An 18,871-nucleotide genomic window follows, 5' to 3' on the forward strand; every position below is an offset into this window, starting at 1 on the left:
ATGCTCTGCATAAGGTAGACCGAGCAGATTTCAATGGTTATTAGCCTGCCAATCGACGTCAGATTCCGATTGCATGCCGTCGGTTCTAGGAGCCACCGACGAACGACAGGCATTTAAACGTAGCATATGACGTTTCGTAATTATCTGGGTTTGCCTGAAGCGACAACAGTTCAGGTTTCCAACGAATCTCATCGACTATACGGTATTTATCTTGGTCCACCTTTTCGAGCCCTTGGACAAATACCCCCGATATACCCATTCAAACCAAAATGCGACCGTAGAAGGGGGATGCGCGGGTCCGCACACTCTGAACAGGCAGTAGATCTTGAATGCCACATATATTTGCTAGCACATATACTTGCTAGCGAAAAATATCGAGATATCGAAAATTCCAAACAAATTCCACGTCAGACTAGTAGAAACACAAGGTCATTGTCTGAATGAGAATGGATCCAATTCTTGTGAAGAATGTTGCATTCTCCACGGTGGAAGACCATCGGTAGATTGCAGCCACTCATGATGAAAATAGACAAGACTACCCCAGTTACTAAAAAAGGACGCACCAGAAAAAACTTGATTTCCACACCGTTGGCCCTAGTGCCAAACCTTGATTTGGCGCGCTGTCGGGGATTTTCTAGTGGGCCGATGTCCACGCGGCGGGAAAACGGCCGCTGATCGAACGTCAGGTGGTTCTTACAGTCGCACCGAACGATCAATATTGCAATACTATGATACAATTCAATCTGAGAACCATGGGAAGAACGGTAAAACGTGTAAGAGTCTTTACTCCTCGCCCTGCCTTGATATTTGCCCCATGATATCAGCTCTTGCCTCGGATGACTCGTGTGGCTGAAGGCTCCACTCAAATAGATTAAAAATGATGAATCGCCCGATCGAGCATGATCTCATTCGGCCGGTATTCCGGTGGCTTTGGCTGCGCTCGACCCTCTTTTCCTCCACTCACCTCGGGGCTGACAAGGGGGGCCTGGCCCATGCAATCTGGCTCGACATGCATTGGCCAGCTGCTTACGGAGTTTATATCAATGTAGCAGTACAACCCCGAATTGCTTACTGATTTAGCGTCATAGCTGCGACCACAAACAGGAATACTTGAGGATCCAGAGCCGGCGTTGTTTCATCCTATCTCAAGGAGAAGAAATCCCATGGAAATAGAGATGAGAATCTTGCGGCGGTCAGTTGCACTGTCAAACCTCTGTAGTGCCAAGTAACATCTGATGTAATAGCTCTCGTAAATTAATCTCGATAAATCGATAGCTCGTCGTTGACACACGACGTCGAGGCTGGCATCAGCCCAAACTGTGATGGTCATGAGCCACTCACTATACAGGACACTTGACAGGGACTGACAGGGACTGACTGACAGCGGTAAAAACCGAGGAGGCGAATTCGACTGGAGCAAGGACCCCTGGATTCAGCCAATCCGACAAGTTGATTTTCCCGCCCACGTTTCATCCAAAGAGCGCTTCCGTGGCTCGCGACCTGTCGATAACCAGTCATTCGATAATGGGCACTTATTTCCGTCTGCCCTGTTCTGCCATGGTATGATACATAACGAGTTCCTTGAGTTCTGATGTTGAGCCATATGACTGGAAACAGGATTCACTGGTGAAATATCATTCTCCCTGGCTTACTGGGTACTACGAATGAGTAGTAGGACAAGCAGCCGAAAAATAACGCCGGTATATGTGATTTTATTCAAGTTCAAGTTCATATGATTGGAATGATTAGACAAGAAATTGCACATAGTTAAAGCAGTGCTACCTAGAGGTCCCTCCGCGTCATGTTATAATCTATACGGACACGCCGTGCTCCACCTCCACCACGACCTCTGATTCGCAAGCCCCCCCTGCTATAATCAAGAATCGTCGGTCTCTAGGCGCGTCTCGATTCATCAAATTAACTTACAAGACCCACTATTATGATGCCAGTGCTGATACCAACGGTCGCCCTGTGGCTCTGTGGCTCCCCATCCCGCATGTCTGCACCGTGCACCATGCAAATAGTCTGGGTCGACCTACGGCGAATGTAGCAGGGATTAGAATATTGACGACTGCGCTAGTAGCGATGATATCAGCAATAGTGACGTAGTTGGCTCCGTCAACTTCGTGCCTGGCACGAAGCAACTTATATAGATTGCCAGGCTGAAGGTTCCTGGTCATTCATACTTGATACCCTATCTTTTCATTTAAACACTTTACATTCCGCAAGAATCCCGACTTACGATTCTTGATATCAAAAAAAGCTCTATTCGTTCTATTATTATTGAGCCTTACTCCCCAGTTTCACGATTGTATATTATACATACCTCCCCCGCAAATTTCACGACGTCACTATCTTTATTTCGAAAACCTCTATTTGCTGAATCGATCAAATCAATATCGACTTTTGACACTATCATTGTTATTGAATCTCATTTGAACTGAAAGAGCCTCACTGTCACCAACCTCTCTCAAACAATACCGAGTTTATACACAATGTCGTCCCCCGCCGTTGGCAAAGCACCACCCAAGCTGGGATCCAAGGCCGGGACTCCTCTCAAGACTCGCAAGGGTTCAGGATCTAGTGCTGCCTCAAAGCCAAGCGTCTCTGAAACTCCCAAGCAAGTGAAGAAAACACCTACGCGCAAGCTCACCCCCAAGGCACCCGAGCCTATCGAAGACAACTTGGACGAGCAATCCCTTCCCGCAACCCCATCACCCAAGTCGAAGAAGAAGTCTCTATCCTCAGAGCAACGCCTCCCCGCCTCACCTCCAGATGATGATGTCACCTCTCAGGCATCCGGCTCGGCTGCCCCTCGTAATGGCACCGCGGGCAAAGCCAAGGGCCTTGCTGGCAAGGCTAAGGATACCGCGCAACAAGGTGCATCGAAGGATACAAACAACCTGCCCAGCAATCCCCTCGATCTATCCGCATTGAAGGGACTCACTATCTCTGACGGAGGAAAGATCCTTGGTCAGGATGGCAACCCCCTGGGCGAGGTTGTCGAAGGAGAACCCGACGACCTTGTCGGTCAGACTGTTGGTGAGGATGGAGAAGTCATTGACGAAGAAGGTGACCTCATTGGCCGCGTCGATGTTCTCGAAGGCGCGGTTGATCAAGCCGATAACCTTCCCGATGAAGCTGAGTCTAAGCACGACGCTGCGAAGGAAGTGGTCACCGATCTGTCTCAGCTTGAGGGCCTGCCCGTTTCTGACGGTGGTGTGATCAAGAATGCTGCAGGTCAAGTCGTTGGCAAAATTACCGAGGGTGATCCCGAAGATTTGATTGGATTCACACTCAATGACGACGGTGAAATTGTCGACGATGAAGGCGATGCTATCGGTCGTGTCGAGCTCATCCCTATTGAGGAGCAGAAGAAGGCCATCGAAGAAGTGGCCGGTGATGCCACATCTCAAATTGATGGCGCTAAGGATGATCATGAGGATGATTTTGAAGACGCTCAGGATGGCCTTGATGTCGATGAGACTCAGGATGGCCTTGATGTCGATGAGACTCAGGATGTCGCCGATGACCAAATCAACGGTGTCGAAGATACAGCAGAAGACGCCGCTGAACAGGATCAAGATAATGTTCCTGACGTTGATGAGGCCAAGGAGACTGCAGAGGGTGAGGTTGAAGACGCTCAAGAAACCGCCGAAGACGCTGCCGAAGAAGACGCTGCCGAAGACGACAATCTGCGCATTCCTGATCTCGATACTCTCGAAGGTCTGACCTGCAACAAGCGCGGCTATGTCATTGATAACGATACCGGTAAGCCCGTTGGTGAGCTTGTCGAAGGTGACCCTAAGAAGATCTCACGCCTTGGCGCTACCCTCGATGAGCAAGGTCAATTCTGGGACAACCGTGGCAATGTCATCGGCAAGATCAAGGCCCTTCCAGTCGACGATGGTAAAGATGAGGAGGGTCCTTTCGCTGGTCTTGAGGGTCTTGTCGTCGGCCAAGATGGCTGGGTCGAAGACGAAAATGAGACCCGCGTCGGCAGACTTGTCGAAGGCGATCCTAAGAAGCTTCTCGGTCGTGGAGTCGACGAAGATGGTGAAGTTCTCGATCGTCACGGCAGTGTCATCGGTCGCGCTGAGCGCTATGACGAGCCCGAGGCTGAGGAGGAGCCTGCCCCCGATGTCTCTGCTTTGGATGGCCTATCCTGCAACAAGGCTGGATATGTCATCGGCTCCGAAGGTTTCCCCATTGCTCGCGTTGTTGAAGGAAACCCCAAAGAGCTTGTTGGCAAGAAGATCCACGATGGCGAGATCTACGATGGCAAGAATGTCGTTGGTCGCGTTGAATTGATCCCCGAAGAGGAGCTCGAGAGCAAGCCTGAGGGTCCATTCGCCGGCATGGAGAGCCTTGTCGTTCGCAAGGATGGTTTCGTCGAAGATGAGGATGGAACTGTCGTTGGCCAGCTCGTCGAAGGTGACCCGAAGAAACTGCGTGGTCGTGCTGTTGACGAGGATGGCGAGATCACCGACAAGTATGGCAACGTTAAGGGTCGTGCTGAGCCATACGAGCCTGAGGAAGAGGAGGAACCCGAGGAAGCAGATCTGTCTATTCTCGAAGGCAAAGTTGTGAACAAAAGCGGCAACGTTGTTGACCCCGCCACTGGTGCTGTCTTCGGTCGCATCGTCGAAGGTGACAAGCGTCTTGCCGGTCGCAAGGTTGATGGCAAGGGACAGATCTGGGGTGACAACGGCCAAGTTGTTGGTCGTGCAGAGCTCATCCCCGGAGCCGAGCAGCACAAGGCCGAGGGTCCATTCTTCGGATTTGATAACGCCCAGGTCGCGAAGGATGGTGTTGTCATGGACGGGGACCGTATCATCGGACGTCTTGTTGAGGGAGATGCGAAACGTCTCCTAGGCCGCAAGGTCGATGAAGAGGGTGATGTTCTTGACAAGAACGGAAACTCCATTGGCAAGGCTGAGCGCTGGGAGCCGGAGGAGAAGCAGCGCGACGTCAACCCCATGGCTGGTCGCAAGGTCACCAAGGAGGGTGAGGTTCGCGATGCTGATGGCAATCTCATTGGCAAATTGACCAGTGGAAACCTGGCCACTCTCGTTGGAAAGAAGATCGACGACAATGGATTTGTTGTTGACAATGATGGCAACAAACTGGGTGAATGCACTCTGTTGGAAAACATCCCCGAGCCAGAGCCAGAAAAAGAAGAGGGCCCAACAGCCGAAGAGCAAGAAGTACAAGCTAAGGCTGAGCAAGATCGCCAGCTCGCCGAGAAGATGTGCAACATCCTGCGCCAAACTCTCGAGCAAGTGAAGCCGGTTTGCAAGCAGATCTCCGAGGTACGTAAAAACATACTTGCCTTTTCATGGCCGCAGCCAATTAACACATTCTTTCTATAGCAACTCGAGAAGGCCGACCGAACCCCCAAGGAAGAGCTCGACGAAGAGAAGCTTGTTCAAGCTGTCAAGCCTCTTATCGAGCAAGCTGGTCACATCCTCCAAGAATGCAACGGTGCAATCCGGGCTCTTGATCCCGATGGCCGTATCGCTGCAACCGCGAAGGCTCGTGCCTCTTCTCGCGATGCTACTCCAGAGGAATATCAACTCGCTGATATGCTCAAGGAGTTGACCGAAACCGTTGTCAAAACCATCGACAACGGTAAGAAACGCATTGCTGACATGCCCCATGCCAAGAAGAAGCTGAACCCTCTCTGGGCTCTGCTCTCTGAGCCTTTGTTCCAGATCATTGCTGCTGTTGGTCTTCTCCTCAGTGGTGTTCTTGGTCTAGTTGGCAAACTTTTGGATGGCCTTGGTCTTGGTGGTATCCTGAACGGCCTCCTTGGTGGACTTGGATTGGATAAGCTGATCAACGGTCTTGGTCTGGGAAGTTTGACAGATGCCCTCGGTCTTGGCGGAAAGAAGAAATAATTTTGAGTATTTGATTGACAGGTTCAAGGTGCACTGATTTCTGATTTTGTTTTTTACCCCTATTGCTGGCTTCGGATGTTTTTGTTTTGATTTCGTTTTCTTCTAATCTTTTGACTTGTTTATTCTGGACGTATTTTAATGGAATGTACGCAATTTTGCACAATATCTTATCTATAAAAGTTGATCAGCATCGCTACAAGTCATTTTAACCACTGTAAACCGGTTTTGAAAATGTCAACGTAAAAAAGAAAATGCCGTGTTGTGAAGTTTTCTCCGAAACAACAAAAATCAAAGTCAAAAGGGATAGATAGATCTTCAACGTCACTACTCCAAAAAATGTACTAGAATAGATCAACAGATGTCTTTCCTCATAAAAATAGTCTTGGTATCCCACTTCTTCCCATACCTGTCCCTCACATCGTAATAGTTTTGCACTATTCCAATCGGTTGATATCCTCGCCGAGAATACCAATCTTGATTGGTAACCTAGGAATCTCAGCACGATGCACCCTTCAAGTTCAAAAAGCAAAATAATTATCACATACCTTCGGAATATCCCCGTATGTAGCTTTCGCAAATTCCTCTCGCAATTGATCCCCTTTCTCAACAGTATCCAACATCAAGGTCTTGGCTGAAAGTGGTTCATTTACAGCCATGGCCTCCACTTCATCCATCGCAGCACGACCAATGCCTTTGCTTTGCAAATGATGTTGTACGAAAAATGTCTTGATCCAGTAGACAGCATCGGAGGGAATCTCAATCCCTGAATGAACTACTTCCGGGTTCTTTGAATCAAGAGAAATATGCCCAATTGGGACGAAGGCTTGCTGAGACGGGTTACGGGGCACGGCGTTAAGGTATACAGCTGTATCTTGTAGCTGTTCAATAATCTAGTCGATGTTAATTTAATTCCGCACATTGATGTGTTGGCATTATGCCCATGTGTACCTTTGATGCGGGGGATAACTCTGCGTCTTTGCATGTTTCTGAGTGGTCGGTATGCAGCACCTTTGCAGCCACACGTTAGAGGACGGTAAGTAGATTTACTATTTCATCTCCCACTCACAATCCAATACAAGCACTTTTCGCCTTTTATTTGCTGCTCCCTCCATTTGGTTTCGACTTTCTCCTGATCCCAAGTACACTCAACTCGTTGTTTGTAAAGCCAATGCCGGTGGGCGGATGATTCGGGATCCCAAGGATAGAGTGTGACTCTCGACTTTGTACTCATCGTGACCAAATTTGTGCTTTGATTTGTTTATGATCATACCGAGAGGAGGATTTTTAAATTCGAAGTTTCGCGGGAACGGCGTTGATTTCTAATCTGAGTCAAAGCGGAACGCCTTACATAACTAGGGGAGGATCGTTCACGCCCTTTGGATGACATGTAAAATTAATCGCAAAATGCGATGTCGCTAGCCTTGGGATGGTAATATCCTCGATCGACATACTCTTCAAAGTTCCAATAATCGGCCTTTGTGCCCTCCCCTCCGACCGTAGCATTTCCAGAGAATTTCCAGGTCCAGTATGACGAACCACGGGCAAATTTGTGATAAGCAGCCAGTCCCACGTTAAGGTTACGCTCACGTAGAGCGAAACTGTTGTTGTATAGAGTTTCGATTGCCCATTCTCCAACGAACACTGGGAATTTACCGTCGCCGGGGACCAATTTGACGTCCGTGCAGATATAGGATGGTAGGTTGCGGGAGGTGGTGTTGCGACCTTCGAAGAAATAGTCGTGCTTGTCGAACACAAGATTATCGTGCTTGGAAAAATTTGCCGACCAATATTCTTCACTCTTGAAGCTACCCTGGAACATGACCGGGATATTGCGGTTGACGGAGGCGACGCGACTAATAACGGCTTTGATGAATTTCACGACCCATGCCGCACCCGAATCAGATAAAGCAGCTGGGGTACCGAACACGGACAAGTCGCGATTGTCGGCAGGCTCATTCATTGGCTCGTATGTGAAATGCTCTGGGTGGCCGGACTCCTGGATGAAGGATAACACAGCATCAACCACCTTCATAGAGTATTCAAAGTTGGTTTCATTATAGAACCATCCCCAATGACCACTAGCCTCACCAATGTCCAGCCCATTTATACCCCCAGGTAAGCCGTGAACATCAAGAATGATATGCATTCCATGCTTCTTGATCGCGTGTGTCGTGATTTCCTTGAGATATGTTGTTTGCTTGCCGGAATAGAGGTGAGAACCCGGGTAATGAATCCACGCAGCGTATGTTGTTGGGATGCGTAGAAGTGTCAACCCGGACGCAGCAATCTTATCGATATCAGAGGTGGTAATCCAAGAGGCATATCGCTCCTCTAACACAGGCCCGCAGCGAGAACCAAGATTCTTGCAAAGACCCCATTCATCACCCGCTCCTCCAGAATAGGTGCCCCACCAAGTGGTGTCAATTGTCGATTCTTGAACTAGCCAGCCTCCGAGATTGACTCCGTTGGCCTTGAAACCCCTCCAATCGACATATTTGGACTTTTGGGCAGAATATCCTGGAGCACCTAATACGCCCGGGGCGCAAAGCAAGGTGATGAATGGAAGAGAGCTCCAGAGCATATTGTTGATGAAATGTGAAAGAAGTCAATTCAAAGCGATAAGTTTTCAATTGCGAACGGCATCTCTTATAGCCTTGGAATTCATGTTTCCGCACGAAGTCGGGTTTTCCAAGCCGACCCATAATTAATGTCGATCTACTTTACTTCGCTTAAAAACGATTACATCTGGTTGATCTTTACAAAGATCGAATCTCGTCTACATTGTTTCTAACTTGGTTTCTGGAATAGTGATTTTCCCTCAGTGACAAAAACTAGTATCGTCTGCAGGTTGTGTTTCTTACTCTCTCTCCCATTGACAGCAACCAACGCTGGACAAGACTGATTCCTTTCAGAGATACACGGTGCATTACCCCGGAACATCCGACGTGATCCCTGCAAACGTGGGGAAGGGTGGAAATGCGGGGGGAATCAACAAACTTAAGAAATAAATAAATTTACCCGGCAAATCTTCGGCAAATCCAAGTCGTTAAGATTGCCGTTTGAAACCGCCGCTTCAGCAACCCCTGCAGCCAAAGACTTGTTTGGCCTGGCGGAACCAATCACTCCCTTGGCCCTAGAAATTGTGGACATCTTCGGGGTAACAGACCCCGAATAAGCCCACTCCCCAGCTTGTCTCGGGATTTCCGAATGCCGAGTCGGCGCTGCCCTTTGCTAATTTGAGAACCCCATTTCCTAGCCCGTTGTAGGGTCGCAAGCCATTCAAATCTCTAACCCTTGCCGAGGTCTATTCGCTCACTAAAACCCAAAAGGCAGATCCATGATCATGTCCACGTCCTCGCCCGCGCTGGTCTTCTCCCGCTGCGGGATACATGGATTCCACGAAGTGCTTGGCATAGATTCCGACGAGCTTCGCTTCTATTGGGCGATCGAAAGTACCGAGAAAGGCACCGCCCAAGCTGCCTACAGGATTGTTCTCACTACGGATCCGAAGGCCCTCGAGTCCCCAGGCCAAAAGATATCCGGTCTTGATTGGGACTCTGGGCGTGTTCAGAGCAACGAACAACGAAACATACTCTGCAAGCTGGACGATGGTTTTAAGTCAACATGCAACTATTATTGGCAAGTCACGGTATGGGACGGCAGCGCTCGAGTCTATCAAAGTCCGATCCAGCACTTTTTCACAGCCTATCCTCGATCGCGTCTCTTGCCGCCCTACTCGATGAATCAAAAATACATGCCGCATTCAAGTCTTATTTTCCGCACCTGGTTTGAGAATGAAGCCAACAGATGGAAAGCCGTTTGGATTGGAGATGGAGGTGATAAGCCTATCTACCTCAGAAAATCGTTCCAATTGCCCCGGCAGCCAACTCGGGCTGTTCTGTTCGCTTCTGGATTGGGGCACTTCAATATGAGCTTGAACGGGCAACCAGCTTCTGATCATCGACTCGATCCTGGTTGGACCGGCTACCATCAACGTGTTCAGTTCACTTCTTACGATGTCACTGCTCATCTGACTGCTGGAGAAAATGTTATGGGTGCTCATGTTGGCAATGGATTTTATGCAGGAGACAAGGGGGGTGATGATCGATTCTTCTGGCCAATGTATGAGGACAACACATATGTTAGATATGGAAACGAACTCTGTTTCTTTTGCGAGTTGCATATTTTCTACGATGATGGGTCCCATGAAACTCTCATCTCAGACCCTACGTGGTCTGTCCAAAAGAGTGCCACCACGTTGGCCAACATATATGCATCGGAAACCCACGACCGGAGACTTTACCCTGACAACTGGGACACGGTCGGGTTTTCTGGCGAGGGCTGGAATTCTGCCAAGCCATTGACTGGTCCTCGTGGTCATATTTATTACCAGACGCAGCCTCCGGTTGTGCTACATGAGACTTTCAACCCGGTGAGAAGATATAGCCCTCGCAAAGGAGTGGTCTGCTTTGATCTTGGTCAGAATGCCTCAACAATGGTTCAAATCATTGCCGAAGGCTCCGCCGGATCAGAAATTATCGTGCGGTATTCCGAGACCGTCAAAGAAGATGGCACCATTTTGATGCCAGATCCACTTTTCAAGGAGTTCGAGACAGGGGTTTTTTCTAAGATCTATCTTGCCGGCACAGGGAAGCCAGAAACCTGGGAACCAGACTTCAGCTTCACAAGTGCCCGATACATCCAAGTGGAAGGCGTGGGGCTTGATGGAGAAGAGGGTCTCCCTATAATCCACTCCGCTGTTGGCCGCCATATTTCATCTGCTGCTCGAAGACTCGGCACCATGAAAACAGATAAGCAAGATGTAAATGACTTGCTTAGCGCCCTTTACTGGACATTCAACAGCAACTTATTCAGCTATCACACTGACTGTCCACAAATTGAGAAGTTTGGTTGGCTCGAGGTGACACATTTGCTTGCACCTGCTACGCAGTATATTCGAGACATGGAATCATTGTATACCAAGATTCTGGACGATATTTTGGATGCACAAGAGCCCAGTGGGCTCGTTCCGACAATGGCACCAGAGATTCGATACATGTGTGGCCCACTCCACGACACAATTACCTGGGGTTGTGCCATTTGTCTCTTACCGGATATACTGCTGCGATACTATGGCTCCACGCACGTCATCCCCAAAGTATACCCTGCCGCAGTGCGATATATGGAATACATGCGCACGAAAGAACGAAAGGGCGGCCTGGTCGAACACGGCTTGGGAGACTGGGGCCGCGATATTGCTTTCGGCAATCACCAAGCCAATATCGAGACAGCCATTTACTACAAATGCCTTCAATGTGTTGAGATGATGGCCCGTGAGCTTGGGAAATTGGAAGATGCCACAAAATACAAAGAATGGTCTTCTCGTATCTACGTGGCCTATAACCGCCACCTTCTCGTTAAGGACGATCCTTCGCATCCGCAAGCGTATTACACGTCTCTGGATGACTTCCCTCGTCGTGACCATACAGCAATTGCTCAGGCTATGGCTCTTCAGTTCGACCTATGTCCATCTGAATACAAGAAAGATGTCTTGGCCACATTTATTGATGACACATCGGATGGACGGATTCGAGCCGGCGAAATCGGTCTAAGATTTCTTTTCAACACTCTCGCCGATGCCAAACGCCCAGATCTGGTACTGAGGATGGCGCGACAAGAGGAGCATCCTTCCTACATGCGATTCCTACGTCGCGGCGAGACCACCCTATTGGAATTCTGGCAGGATGAATGCCGTAGCAAGTGCCACGACATGCTTGGTACGATTTATGAGTGGTTCTACGCTGCAGTTCTTGGCCTGAAGCCAATTGACAATGCCTATCGAACCTTCGAGGTTGATCCCCCTTATGAGTCTGAATTTTGCCATGTTCATGGATCCGTCGACTCGCCCTACGGGCTGATCAAGATAGAATTCCAACGCAGTGCAGCTGACGAGGTGAATCTTGATCTGAGGGTGCCATTTGGAACATCTGCAGTGGTCAAGATTCCTTTATCAAAGCAAGCCGAGGTCAGGCGTGAAGATGAGCCCATGGAAATTTGGAACTGTGGCGACGTAAAAGTCGAGCATGGATCTTACAGAATTACTGTGCGATCGTGATATTCATCAATCGTTAAATTTTACATAGAAATATTTTTGTCATCAATCCCACCTGGGCAGTGCTCCCAATAATTCCCCAAACCAACCAAATCGCAAGTAAGGTCCCAGTGGCTGCTAACTAGTATTTGTGGCAACCCCTGAATTGTCCCATAGTATGCATGCTTAGGTAGAGAGATCTGGCAAGGGAATGTGGTCTGGTTCAAAAATATTTCTATTGCCTTTAATTCTTAGTTCGCTTCTATTCATTCGGGTTTTTGGTCTGAGATGTCGACCACGTTCCAGCAAACTCCGTCAGAAACCGAACCGAAATGTCGGCATATAACTAACCGAAAACTTTAAGCCTCGGGAAGTCCGGAGTGACACCTGGTGTATCGCGAGTTTGTGGAATGAGGATCAAGGTTTCTCATTGGCAGAAATCGGGTGGCTTGCTCTAGTCTATTTTTCCAACCCCACGGGGATTGGTTCCCAGCTATTCATGAATTGAGCTTGCCGCCACTGCTTGTCCAGTTCGGGCTTCTTTACGCCGAACACTTCATGGGGTGTTTTCCTAATTGTAACTAGTATGGTTTTACTTTCGATGTTCGGGAGACCAGTATAGTCGGGTCTTCTGGCCGGCTGTTTGGGAGGGCAGGGATCTTGCTTTCCCGATTATTTCTTGTCTGAAACATCACCGCTCGCGTATTTAATAAATCGCCCAGAACGACGCGAGAAAGGATATTAGATCAAGAAAAATTGCGCCCGTCATTCTCGAGCTAAGATGACGAAGATCACCACTTTGCTATCCGCCGTTTTCCTGGCCATTGGAGGTAATACTACCACAACCCCGTCCACAGCAACAATTTTAACAAGTTGGTTTTTGAAATAGGCTTCCTCTTCGGATATGATAGTGGTATCGTCACTTCCACTATTGGCCAGACTGAGTTCATCAAATATTTCTCCAATCCAAATGACACTGTAACTGGCGGTGTTGTCTCGGCATTCCAGGGCGGTGCCATTCTTGGAACCATAATCAATGCCTTCACTGGCGATCGGCTCGGTCGAAAGCTTTCCGTTTTCACTGGTGCTTGTATCTCTTGTTTTGGATGCGCCCTGCAGGCTGGTGCAGTCAACATGGTGATGCTAATTATTGGTCGATTTATCGCCGGTGTGGCCGTTGGTATGCTCACCTCGGTCATTCCGATGTATGCTGGTGAGATGGCGGAAGCCAAGAGTCGCGGCATGATGTCTGGCCTATTACAATGGATGTTGAGTTGGGGATATCTCATCGCTCAATGGCTTGGATATGGTTGCTCTTTTGTGGACAGCGCTTTTCAATGTAAGTTTCTTCGCGAACTCCGACTGCGGGACTTTAAAAGCTGACTTTCATGCTTTCAAAAGGGCGCTTTCCTCTTGCATTCCAGTGCATTCCCGGCCTGATCCTTGCCAGTGGAATTTGGTTCCTGAATGAGTCTCCCCGGTGGCTCATGGAGAAAGATCGTCATGACGAAGCTCTGGCCACTCTACATAGGCTTCATGGAGACGGCACTCCTGAAAAACAAGAATACATTGAGATGGAGTTCCAAGAAATTCGAGACGTGATCGATGCCGAACGCGCATCAACAAAGATCACATGGACTACCATCATCACCAAACCCTCTTGGCGTCGCCGCTTGATTCTTGGTTGCGGCGTACAAGCCTTTGGTCCTCTTTCTGGAATCAACGTCATCAACTACTACGGTACTCGTATCTATGCTTCCCTGGGAATCGATACACAAACTTCGCTCATGATCATTGGTATATCCGGTGCCCTTTCCATCGTTTGGTGCACAGGTGGCCTTTGGGCACTTGAGCGTGTCGGTCGTATCAAGCCTCTCATCATTGGATCCGTCGGTATGGCGTTAGCGCTCGTTGCCAATGCCGCCATGTCTCAACATTTTGATGAAAGTAATAACAACCAGCTCCGTGCGATGGTCGCGATGAACTTCGTATTCAGCTTCTTCTATACCTTTGTCGGAATTATCTCCTGGGTGTACCCCGCTGAGATTTTCCCTGTGGATATTCGCAACCAAGGAAATTCGGTCACCACTTTCACCAATTGGACCTTTAACTTGGTTTTCGCGCAATTCTCCCCTTCTGCACTGACAAATATCGGCTTCCGCTACTTCTATGTCTTTTTCGTCTTCAACATTATTGCGATGCTCTGCTATTTTTTCTTTTACCCGGAGACCAAGGGCAAGACATTGGAGCAGATGGATTTGCTTTTCGGAGATAGTAATGACGTCCCTGCGGCGGACGAAAAGTTGGGCCAGCAGGGGGTTGTGGAGCATATCAACTGATACCTCACTATTCTGGGGTATTCCCCTTGCTTGTATTTCTCTATTTGAAGATCGTTATGACCAGTCACGCAGTATATTTCATTACACAATGATGGATTTCTTGCTACACCTAGTATTAATGCCCAAAATACGATACCAATACCTACCTACAGTATTAGAAGCTTTTAACTCAGTAGAGCACATAATGAGAGATGTTAACAATGGTTGATTCATTACACAAATGTGAGCGCATTGTACTTTCTTTCCTATTTGTAATACTACAAGGCTTCGTAAACATCACTTATTCTCGGTTCATAGGAAATTCAACACCTCTGTCTATTAATTAAAACCTAGATGGCTCCCTCTTTATGGGGCATTTCCTCACTAGACCAGTTCTTGAACCGTCTGCAAGGGAGTTTGGCTTCAAACATCGCGTCGATATCCAAAGCCGAGCGACCTTTCATCTCCGGAATAATTAACCATGTGATCGCGAATGTCATAAAGCACAGTCCGGCATACACAAATCCTGTTTTGCCTTTAAGGTCTCCAGCATCAGTGTTGTAGATATATGGCAAGACAAGGTTGAAAACCACGTTAGACAACATGTAGCAAAAAACGCCAATGCCTTGAGTCTTAGCGCGAAGCCGCAGGGAAGAAGCTTCGCCGGCCACTGAATATGAAGCTGGCCAAGCGCCCATGCCGCATACAACAACCACTGCCATCATACAAGCTGCGGTGTACCTGGTATCTCTGTTAGTATCTTTTTTGTATTGAGTCAACGAGACAATAGGAGGTCAAAGACATACCAAATCACGACATTTCCTGACCAGCAACCAGAAATCCCCATACTTAGCCATATGGCCGTAGTAATGGCTAGTGTAATGAGCATGAGGCGGCGCCTTCCCATGAGACTCATAAACCAGATACCGACCGCATTGGCTAACAATCCCAAGACAATGCCGAGAATCAGAACGATGATACTGAGACTAGAGTCCATCCCGACCATTTGCATAAAATAGCTTGCACTGGCTAACAGTGGAACTCCAAAAAAGCTGGGAACCATAAATGCGAATCCCACAATAGCCGTTCGGCGTCTATTGGTTCCTCTGAAGCAATCAAGATATGATAGCTCTTGATAAACCTCTTGCTCATGGGCAATGGATAGTTGCATTTGATTCAGCAAGGGAGTGACATCAATTGCTGTCGTGTGCAGAGACTTCATCGCCTCGTATGCTTTGTCGTAGTTACCGGTCCGGATGAGATAAGATGGACTTTCTGGCATGACAATTGCCAAAGCAAACGGCAGAACGGTAAAGATCCACTGGGTACCAAAGGGAATCAGATATGCGGCTGCGGTGTCTTTCTTTTCACAGCCGAAAATAACAGCCGCGCCGATAAGCTCCCCTAATAGCATGAAAGTTGGCGAAAGGGCCATTGCAGATCCTCTCAGACTGGTGGGAACCGACTCTGAGAGATATGTCTGGGCCCCAGCCATAGCACCCCCAACTCCCCACCCTTGAATGAGACGTCCGACGAGGAATGCACCTCTCCTAGACTCCATGTCATCTGGGAGATTCGAGCAGAACGCAATGGCGATCCCGATTGCACATATCACAGAGCTCAGGGCCAGCGACATGCGACGACCGAGACGATCCTGGAGCCATCCGGCTGCAGCTGCACCCAGCATTGACCCTATCGGTGCCATTGCACTCCATACCGATAGCCATGCTGCCGGGATGATATATGCGTCGTCGTATAGCTGGCCGAATTCACGTTTGAAGTATGGGACAGCGGTGATCGTGCCAAGGATAACGGTGTCGTATCCAGTGAGAAGAAAATTCAGGGCGAGACCGAAGGAATATGCGACAATCTTGGGGTAACAACGGATTTCGTGAAGGAGTCCATGTGTAGTCTCGGGCTGATCAGGGGCAAGGTTCGACTCGTGTTCTTGAATATTTCCTGAGGCGACAGGCTTTTGTGCTGACTCCATTTCAGCCCTGGGGTTAAATAAAATTAAAATATTTATCAAGAAGAACCAAAGCAGCTATATATAAAAGAAAGTTGTCAGTTGTGAATGGATACCAGACGGCGGACGCCTATTTATGCTGGTTGATCCAGGGTCGCCCACATGGGAGAGTCTGGAGCAAAGTATAAGTTGTGGCAAAGGTCGCATTGGGAATCGTTAAAGATAACACTATATCGGAGATTCCTCTTTGGCCTTTCAATGACTCGTCAGCTTTAACGAAATGTATGCAATTCTGGAGCCATCGGTGGTCAAAACCCGGGGGAGAATCTGAGGAGCAAACGAACTAAATCAATCCCTGCCGATAGAACCAATCAGAATGGGAGAATCCGAGGTTTCATCTGCCCTGATTGGTCGTGTCGGCAACAAGCCTATCTCCACATTGGTCCAATCTCTATGCGAATGCGAGGTCGGATTGTGCTGCTTGAATACGCGAGCCTAGTTGTAAAAAGAACTAGGAATTAGTCTTTGGACCAGATTGTCTAACCGAGGTCATTTTCCGACCGGGTTCGGCGGGGTTGGTCGACTTCAAATAGCTGGCTGGCTGCGCATACTGTAAGTTGACCTCTGAAAACAACACTTACCTAGCTGTCTTGTTTCCCGACGAATTTCTGACATCTATATTCCCCCCAGACCACTTTCGAAGCATCCATCTGAAATCCTCGCCAACATGGATCTTACCCGAGTTATCAAGCCCTGGAAACTTCAACCACAGAAAACGCGCGTGCTTGTGAATGCGACCATCATCGATCCCGTCAAAGGAGAACTGATTCCGAATGCATCCGTGAAGATTTCAGGCAGTCAAATCGTTGGTATTTCTACCGATGGATCGTCCACGCTAAGAGAAGATGTACCTGAGGAGGGTATTGTGGATCTGGAAGGAAAATACATATGCCCAGGGCTAATCGACTGCCATGTACACATCGCAGTAGTGCCCGGCGAAGCGGACCTGCGCGCCTACAAAGATATGACGGAACGCATTAGTCTTCTCCGTCAGCCTCACGTTTTGAAGACCATGCTCAGTCGCGGGTTCACGTCGATTCGAGACTGTGGAGGTGCCAGCGGGGCGATGAAGGAAGCCGTCGAAGAAGGCGTTCTACCGGGTCCACGAATGTTTATTGCGGGCTTTGCCCTCTCACAAACCGGCGGTCATGGAGATATGCGGGGGCCACACGATGAGCAACTCTGCTGTGGCGGCTCTGTTTCCGGTATTAGTCGGATCGTGGATGGACCGGCAGAGTGTTACAAGTATGCACGCGACGAGCTTCGGAAGGGAGCCGATTTCATTAAAATTATGGGAGGTGGAGGTGTCGCAAGCCCGACGGATCGCATCGAGCATGTGCAGTTCTCGGATGAGGAGATCAAGGCTATTGTCACCGTCGCCAAGAATGCCGGTACATACGTCACAAGCCACCGCTATACACCCCAAGCTATTCAACAAGCCATCAACCTAGGCGTTCGAGGCATTGAACATGGCAACCTTATCGATTTGGAGACTGCCAAGTTGATGGCGGAGAAGGGTGTTTTCCTTACCCCAACTCTGATTGCCCACGTTATGTCCAAGCAGATGAATTTCCTGCCAGCCGACGGAGCTGCGAAAAATGACGAGGTCCTTGAGAAGGGGCTAAGGGCGATGAAAATGGCTGTCGACTGCGGTGTCACGGTTTGCTTTGGTAGCGACCTTCTTGGGCCAATGCACTTCGCACAGAGCAAGGAGTTCTCCGTTCGCAGCAAAATCCTCACCCCACTTCAAATCCTGCAAAGTGCGACCATTAATGCCGCTCGTCTTGTGATGCAGGAGGATCGTCTTGGCCAAATTCGTGAGGGATTTGTGGCGGATCTATTGGTGCTCGACCGGAATCCGTTGGAAGATATTACGGTCCTCGACAGGGCGGAGGAAACTATTCTGAGTGTTATCAAGGATGGAAGAGTCTTTGAATCACGAGTGGAGGGTCTGAATAAGGATCTCTAATTTGCCTCCATCTCGTCATTGAGAAATCAGAAAAATCATCCCCAGCCTGGGTCATGGCGTAAATACCAAGCTGTGATAATGCGAAACAAGCTCAGCCGACTGGCTTCAATTAATGCAATTTTTCGAAGAAAATGATTAGTAAAGACTCGGATTATCCCTGCCACTGGCAGACTTTGACTAAAACATTTGGTAAGAGAGGACATACCCGAAGACCGAAGAAATGAATCCCGCCGGTGAGTCGGTCCATTCAACATCTTGAAGGCATATCGATGTGACTGTCTCACATTGGACTAGGAACTGAGTTTCTGGCTGTCTTTGCCACAGACGTAAAAGCCCTGGCCCACTTGACGGTGCTCCGAAGGATTTCCATAATACGATAATAATTTCTGGGAAAACCCTGCGATGGTTGGTCCGAACCTCCCCAGTTTGGTATGGGGCCGTCGATCTTGATCCTTCGTGGGGTCTAAAGTTATCTGATCGATCCATGCTCCCAGTGTTGAATCCTTCGGGCACAGCACAGCCTCGCCGAAACAAGGCCTTGTGAAAGTCGTATGATTCGTAGCTTTT

At 48.7% G+C, this 18,871-nt stretch overlaps 7 protein-coding genes across 7 annotated transcripts; 4 read left to right on the forward strand and 3 right to left on the reverse strand.

Annotated features, from left to right (window-relative positions):
- Positions 1-2,495: 2,495 nt before the first annotated feature.
- On the forward strand, positions 2,496-5,900 carry N7481_011571 (LEA domain protein; the record flags this gene model as incomplete). Its single annotated transcript, XM_057270790.1, has 2 exons — positions 2,496-5,312; positions 5,373-5,900. The coding sequence occupies 2 exons, from the start codon at positions 2,496-2,498 to the stop codon at positions 5,898-5,900; spliced, it is 3,345 nt and encodes a 1,114-aa protein (XP_057117964.1).
- A 351-nt stretch (positions 5,901-6,251) lies between these two features.
- Positions 6,252-7,131, reverse strand: N7481_011572 (uncharacterized protein; the record flags this gene model as incomplete). The annotated part of the gene is made up of 3 exons (XM_057270791.1): positions 6,252-6,386; positions 6,446-6,790; positions 6,967-7,131. The coding sequence occupies 3 exons, from the start codon at positions 7,129-7,131 to the stop codon at positions 6,252-6,254; spliced, it is 645 nt and encodes a 214-aa protein (XP_057117965.1).
- A 162-nt stretch (positions 7,132-7,293) lies between these two features.
- Positions 7,294-8,481, reverse strand: N7481_011573 (uncharacterized protein; the record flags this gene model as incomplete). The annotated part of the gene is made up of 1 exon (XM_057270792.1): positions 7,294-8,481. The coding sequence occupies one exon, from the start codon at positions 8,479-8,481 to the stop codon at positions 7,294-7,296; it is 1,188 nt and encodes a 395-aa protein (XP_057117966.1).
- Positions 8,482-9,243: 762 nt separating this feature from the next.
- N7481_011574 (uncharacterized protein) lies at positions 9,244-12,015 on the forward strand (the record flags this gene model as incomplete). Its single annotated transcript, XM_057270793.1, has 1 exon — positions 9,244-12,015. One exon carries the CDS (start codon positions 9,244-9,246, stop codon positions 12,013-12,015), a length of 2,772 nt encoding a protein of 923 aa, XP_057117967.1.
- Positions 12,016-12,772: 757 nt separating this feature from the next.
- N7481_011575 (sugar porter family MFS transporter) lies at positions 12,773-14,330 on the forward strand (the record flags this gene model as incomplete). The annotated part of the gene is made up of 3 exons (XM_057270794.1): positions 12,773-12,821; positions 12,881-13,330; positions 13,393-14,330. 3 exons carry the CDS (start codon positions 12,773-12,775, stop codon positions 14,328-14,330), a joined length of 1,437 nt encoding a protein of 478 aa, XP_057117968.1.
- Positions 14,331-14,659: 329 nt separating this feature from the next.
- N7481_011576 (uncharacterized protein) lies at positions 14,660-16,299 on the reverse strand (the record flags this gene model as incomplete). The annotated part of the gene is made up of 2 exons (XM_057270795.1): positions 14,660-15,050; positions 15,116-16,299. The coding sequence occupies 2 exons, from the start codon at positions 16,297-16,299 to the stop codon at positions 14,660-14,662; spliced, it is 1,575 nt and encodes a 524-aa protein (XP_057117969.1).
- A 703-nt stretch (positions 16,300-17,002) lies between these two features.
- Positions 17,003-18,304, forward strand: N7481_011577 (metal-dependent hydrolase family protein; the record flags this gene model as incomplete). The annotated part of the gene is made up of 1 exon (XM_057270796.1): positions 17,003-18,304. One exon carries the CDS (start codon positions 17,003-17,005, stop codon positions 18,302-18,304), a length of 1,302 nt encoding a protein of 433 aa, XP_057117970.1.
- Between the last annotated feature and the right edge of the window lie 567 nt (positions 18,305-18,871).

The sequence above is a fragment of the Penicillium waksmanii genome (genome assembly GCF_028829765.1).
Source record: "Penicillium waksmanii strain IBT 27052 chromosome Unknown utg000009l:1.0-4314994.0:1.0-4318279.0, whole genome shotgun sequence".
Classification (NCBI taxonomy): domain Eukaryota; kingdom Fungi; phylum Ascomycota; class Eurotiomycetes; order Eurotiales; family Aspergillaceae; genus Penicillium; species Penicillium waksmanii.